This window comes from Aricia agestis, chromosome 15, assembly GCF_905147365.1.
Source record: "Aricia agestis chromosome 15, ilAriAges1.1, whole genome shotgun sequence".
Taxonomy (NCBI): domain Eukaryota; kingdom Metazoa; phylum Arthropoda; class Insecta; order Lepidoptera; family Lycaenidae; genus Aricia; species Aricia agestis.
This window is the reverse complement of record NC_056420.1, coordinates 12,340,741-12,347,385: the sequence shown is the minus strand read 5'-3', so window position 1 is coordinate 12,347,385 and position 6,645 is coordinate 12,340,741. Positions and strand designations below refer to the sequence as shown.

General features: G+C 36.5%; 1 protein-coding gene across 1 annotated transcript; it reads right to left on the bottom strand.

Annotated features, from left to right (window-relative positions):
- Positions 1-3,698: 3,698 nt before the first annotated feature.
- LOC121734076 (carbonyl reductase [NADPH] 1-like) lies at positions 3,699-4,738 on the bottom strand. The gene has a single exon (XM_042124489.1). The coding sequence runs from the start codon at positions 4,701-4,703 to the stop codon at positions 3,813-3,815; it is 891 nt and encodes a 296-aa protein (XP_041980423.1). The 5' UTR covers positions 4,704-4,738; the 3' UTR covers positions 3,699-3,812.
- Positions 4,739-6,645: the final 1,907 nt, after the last annotated feature.

Sequence of the window (6,645 nt, the reverse complement as noted above, 5' to 3'; positions counted from 1 at the left end):
AAATGGGTTACAGTCAAGTGAGAACATGAAGACCAGATACGACCGGAAATCGAATACAAGCGGCTTCGAAGAAGGGTCACTGGTGTGGCTGCATAACCCAACTCGCCGAAAAGGCAAATCTCCAAAGTTGCAGACCAAGTGGGACGGCCCATACAAAGTGGTTACCCGATTGAATGACGTGACTTACAGGATTCAAAAGCAACCAAGAGGGACATTCAAAGTGGTACACATAGACCGTCTGGCGCGTTACCATGGCAGTAACAATGATGCTCGGGACGAGCATCTCTAAGAGGGGAGTAGTGTTACGGTACATGGTATACGGACACGTGGTGCGCAAGTACATACTCGAACCTTCTGGGAAGGTCCAGTGTTTGTTTACGTGTTTACCCTTTATTTGTTAGCGTGTTTGAATTTAGACCTTATGACTGAGTACATAAGGTCTAAATTAAATTCAACTTACTGCACTTATCGCAGGGACGGCAGTTTTATTGTGGTACATTCCCGGGCCTCCTAGAAATTTCCCACGGTTGTTTACTTGTTTGCGTGAATCGGGAAATTTCTGGAATTCGTCTCGCCATATAAAAAGAGCCGCAGGCAAGCTCGGCAATTCAGTTCCTTTCGAGCTATCATCGAGGCGATTTCGGAGTGATCAATAGTGAGTGAACAGTGACAGTGATAGTGCTTAGTGATTGGACCTAGTGATTTGTGTTTGGACTTAGTGCTAAGTTTTGTGACCTAGTGTTTAGTGCAGTGTTAATAAAGTCTTCAAGAGAGTCACCAGGTCTTTCTCTCCAAATCCTCGAACCCTAGCACGTAACAATATGTATATACATATCATTAAAGAAGTAGAATATTTATAAATAATATTATTTTTCTGAAATACACTTAATTGTGATCTTATTCCATGTTAATTTTATGTTTGATAGCATTTTAAACAAAAATAAAAAATATTTTTACTATTCGAATTATTCGAAAAATAATTTGGCGAATATTCGAATAATAAAATCGTCGAATATTCGAATAAAACGAGTATTCGAATATTCAAATAACATACCCTAAATATATAAAACAACAAAAAAAAGAATCGCTTATATCAGACATGTAGTTTCGGATGCGAACACAAACATAAAAACATATTACATAGGTACATAATACTAAACTAAAACATAATACACTTTTGGAATTTGGCACATTTGTTTAGACGCTGATATAGATTAACATTACATTAATACGAAAATTGAGCAGTTCTGGAAATAACCTCCTTTTTGTCGGTTAAAAAACAATATCTTGATTTGTAATTTTTTTTTATAATTTTTGCAGTTTTGATATTGTGCTCACCATTAAGAGTGTAGTTATTTATTTTGTCAAATATCTTTCCCTTTCTTCCTTCTCCTCGTTTTGTTTGTCATTTACCAAATCCTGGTAAGCCTGGTGCAATCCTTTTGTCGCTTACGGGGTCGTAAATCAAGTTTTATGGGATATAGTGGTAAAATGAAGCATACCCTATAAGCCCAAAACCACGATGGTGGTTACTAAAACTACAGGTTTTAATATGTGGACATGACATAAATCGCGATTAAGAGGAAACGTTAACACTGTTTTTCCATACAAACGTATTCCCCAATTTACTCGCTGGACAATGCGTCTAGACAAATGATTTTTTTGGGATCTGTTAAAGCTATGCCTCTACGTTCGATTTCTAAATTTACAAATAAACAAAAAAAATATGACTCTTCAGAAATCGCTAAAATGCATGCCCCCGCAATCCACCGACTATAAAACAATATTGTAAGATCTTTAAGATAAAATAAAAGCGTAGAGGCATACAATCTTCTTGAAGATATTTATAAAAATAATAATTAGATAAGCTCTATTTTGAAGGAGGAATCAGAGGAATACGTTACCTCGATTTACTGTAAGTATCAGTTCTGTCCACAGACATAGATCAAGATATATACCGCATGTCGCTCCATTTGTATGAAAACGAGCGTGCCACTTTTTTACTACCTACTGTGAGTTGACGTACCGATGATAAGAAACGTATCTATTATCAAGACCAACATTTCTATTTGAATTTATACAGCTCAATACGGCACTTTTAGGCATTTAGGCATTTTTAAAATTCCGATTGACGTCCAATTCTGTCTGTGGTTCTGTCTCTATCACAATTCACAATACACGTGCCGGCACAGGGTAAAGCGTGATGGCAATAGTTTCTTCGCTTAAATTCTACTGCACCCGCGTTCCCTCTTAATAAAGCTTATGAATCCTGAATAGCAATTATTTGCCACGCAAATGAGAATCCCTGAGGAGCAAACGTTGATCATTTTCCTACCCCTCTAGGGATAGATGCAATTTTGAAAAATTCCATCTACATTACCTGTCGTAGACTGTTGTAGTTCTATGATTTTGAATTTTCTTGAACAGTGGAAGTGTTACTAAAAATATATCTGAGATCGGCTTTGATCGATAGCGGGTAACGACTGCATCCGATACTCTTGCGTTTTTCAAAGTCGATTTTATTGGAAATGAAAAATAAAACCAGTCGCGCTTAGAGCGATGAAACTAATTAAAACTCAGACTAAAAAGACCTGAAAAGTTAATTGGAGTGAAGATCGTTTAGTTTGTAGAGATCTGTGATCAATAAAGTATAATTTCTTTGAGAAGTCTAGACTAGTAGCTGCGCAAGGCTTATAATAGGCTTTAAACAAGGTTACGAGGTTAGAATTTATTAAGTTAATACTTTTTCAAATTCTCGCCTTCTTTTTATTTAAAGGTTGATGCCTAATCAGCGAACTTTCTGCCACTTCTTTAATTTCTCAGCTACCTTCCTTAGCCTTAGAACACAACAACTCACTCAAAAACATTTAACCTATATAATCTGTGGCGTAGCTACCGCCGTATACGCCGTATCAATTATACGAGGCCCCCGGGCCACGGGGGGCCCCAACGCGAACAAAATGATTAATAACTCAACATTTCTTAAAGTTAAAAAAGGCAACCATACCTTACCTAAAGGGACAATTATCGTAACGATTTATCTCCTCGATGTTAAAATCGAACGACAAATTGTACGTGCGTAGCAATATCGCAAACGATTTTACGTTCAAAAGATCGATTGGACGATTTTCTTGACGATCGATCGAAACGACAAATTGTCAGAAGTATGGGCACCTTAAGGTATGGTTGCCTTTTTTACATTTTTTATACAGGGCCCCGCTAAGGCACACTGCGCTTCTGCCATATATTGCTGCACGCATAAACTAAATAAGTCATAAAATATAATAACTGTTAAATCGCAATGATCATTGTCTAGTAATGTATCCAGGATATATCGTCGGCGATATAATATGAATAAGTGTATTACGTGACTGGGGTACATAAGCCGGTGCAGGAATTGAAAAGCGGTCCGAAGCAAATACACTAAGAAAATGAATGTCTTTAGAATTCGCTGTACTCTCCCGGGCCATTATGGTGAAAAATTTTAGACAAATTGAATCCACGATAGCTTTAAAAACACGAAAGGATTCCTTGTATCAGGCAACAGGGAGCATCTTGGTGCTTTTAAATTCGTATACACTGTCCACTGTAATGCTTTTAGAAATTTGAACAAGACGTTTAAAGTTAAAAACTTTATTCAAGTAATACAAAAGTTTACGTTTTACATAATATTACTAAATAATTTTTTGTCACTTAAAATTAGTAAAAATTACATCTAGTATAAGTTAAAACATAGATTTTACAAGACTGCAATTAAATAAATTTAGGAAAATTAAAGCTGATATCATGAACATTCAGGAAACCTATTCCAATTATTTATTTTGGTAAATCTTCTCTACGTTAAGTTTCAGATTTTCCTGATGCTTTGCGAAGTATTCAAAGCTTACGTCAGTCCAGTCGACCTCAGACTTGTCAAACCAAATGTATTTCCCTTTTAAGTTCTGATCGCAATCCAGCGCTAAATATACTGGCGCCTCACTCGCCTCGTCCACCGATAAATGTCCGTAATTTGACGTCATATCTGTTTTCACAAAGCCCGGATGTATTGAATTAATAGATATATTTCTTCCTATTTCTCTCTGTTGTATTTGTGTTAAAGCAGTCACTGCAACTTTGGATACTCTGTATGATAGCAGTGTTAGAGTAAAAAAGTCGTCTTTATTGAGTTTGCCACTTTTCAGCGAATCCAAGAACCAATTGACGAATTCGTCGATTTCTTGAACTTTTAAGTCATCCCTCGTTAGTCTCTTAATCCATAGTTTATTCTTTATATTCGCTATATGACCACAATCACTGGAAATGTTGACGACTCTTGCGTTGTTTTTCAGCAACGGAAATAGATACTCCATAACATTAAATTGACTCCTGTAGTTTACATCTATGACATATTTTGCGTCATCGTACGAAGTCGTTTCCGCTTCACTGGATATGACAGCTGCATTGTTTATTAAGATGTCTATACCTCCGTGTTTAGATTTGAGATGCTCTGCAAACTTCCTCACACTTTCTTTATTAGTAACATCTAGCTGGTGAAACGCTGGTTTCAAGCCCTCCTCTTTCAGTTTGTTCACAGCTTGCGTGCCTCTTTCTATATCTCTCGACGTTAAATACACAACTCCTACTCCACGTTGGCATAGTTTACGAACAATTCCAAAACCTATTCCCTTATTAGATCCAGTCACAACAGCCACTTTATCAGCCATATCTACTATCAAATTGTTACGTACTCTGTCAAGGTTGTGTATCGAATGACATTGGGAAAGTCTAAAGTGGGTTTTTATTGGCACCTTATCATTAGATAAATAATTTGTTACATGCGTAATAGAATCAGCCAAATGCGAGTTGGACTCGCGCACGAAGGGTTCCGTACCGTTATTGAGTGAAAGATGAGTTATTGAGAGAGAAAGATGGCAAAAATTGTGTTTTTTGTATGGGAGCCCCCTTACATTTTTTTTAAGTTAATTATTAATAAAGAACAACAATAAATAATTTTGTGAGTATTTTAAGTGCCTACCTGCACAAAACAAAAAGTTTTTGAAGTTCCTGGGTCATGGATGTGTATTAAATATGTGTATCATTTAATAAAAATCTTAAATGTATGTATAGTATAAAAGTATTAAATATATTTCCGTTGTCTGGTACCCGTAACACAAGTCCTTCAGGTACTTACCACGGGGCCAGACTGACGTGGTGTGAAGCGAATAAGTGCTATTTGTGCTGAGTGTAGTGATTAAAGTGTGTTGTGAAGTATTTAGTGAAAGTATAAAGTGTTCCTGTGAAGTTTAATTGTGAAAGTGTTTGATGAATGATGGACTATTATAATAGAGAGATTATAAGGTGGTATTATATCGTATTATTCCCTCCTCTCGCCTCTCTCGCCCGGGCCGTCTCCCCACGCCACTGTCTTGTACCAGCACTTTACGATGAAGACCTGTCCTGCGGGGCTAAAATGGTCACATTTAGCAATTCCTCTCAATTCATTCAGCAAATGAATTGTCAAAACTGTCAAACTGACAAATGTCAAATTAGTACGAATTACTAGATATGAATTGCGAGCAGACTTGTATTTTGCGATTTTAAAAGAATGAATCATAACATGATTCATAATGTGATTCTTCAAAGCGACCATTTTAGCCCCGCTGATAATATAGCGAAGTTAGAATATTTATTTTATTTAGTTATTAGTATTTGTTGTTATTTTTCATTTTATTTTAAAAAAACTTTTCAAATGCTTAAAGGAATTATTGTAATGACTTAACTGAATGAAGGCTTTGAATTTGAATTTGTTGTTATAGCCGCAAGAGAAATACACAATCTGTGAAAATTTTAGAAGTCTAGCTATAGCGGTTCTTGAGTTACAGCCTGGAGACAGACGGACGGACATCGAAGTCTCAGTAATGGGGTCCCGTTTTTACCCTTTGGGTACGGAACCCTAATATTACGATTGCATAATAAAATGTTGGTCATTTAATGTCACACTGACTGTGCACTATTATGATCGACAGACATTTTAAAAATGTTAGTCACGTGAAAAATGCCAAATAATTTTACTTTGCAAATTTTTCGTTGATTAGTGAGTATTAAATTATAAATCTGCTTTAGCATGACGTTATTGATGAAATATCTTATCATGATAAAATAAACGTGATCTAAAAAGCCCCTTAAGGAGTGAGAACATTGAGAAGGGCCGAGCCGGGGCGCAGCGTGCGGGGGCGCATCACCCTAAAATCCGCCTCCATACAATTTGTATGGAAGCGGATGCGCGTATCGCACACTGTGTCGGGGCGCGGCGGATTTCCGTCAATGCGACAAGGCCCGACAAACCCACTGCGCTGCGCCCCGGCAACGGTGTGACCACACTTCACATAGATTTCCACTTTTTGGTAGATTTATGGTCAAATGACCATTTAGTCGTCCAAAATTTTTTGTAAATTTTAATAGAAGATCGATATTTTATAATAAATAATTTGAAAATTTTAAATGGATAATGAAGACAGTAAATATAAGCATTTTAGTTTTATTTTAGTTTCAACCACGTAGAATACAGTGACTAATAAAAGTAGATTTTCGGTAGAAGCTAAAACACGGTCAAGTAGGTTTTAGTAGAATACAGCAACGTTTTTGATATATCGAGTCACGAATGAT

Coding starts and splice junctions, on each gene's coding strand:
- LOC121734076 (XM_042124489.1), bottom strand. CDS start 4,703: ATGGCTGATAAAGTGGCTGTTGTGACTGGATCTAATAAGGGAATAGGT.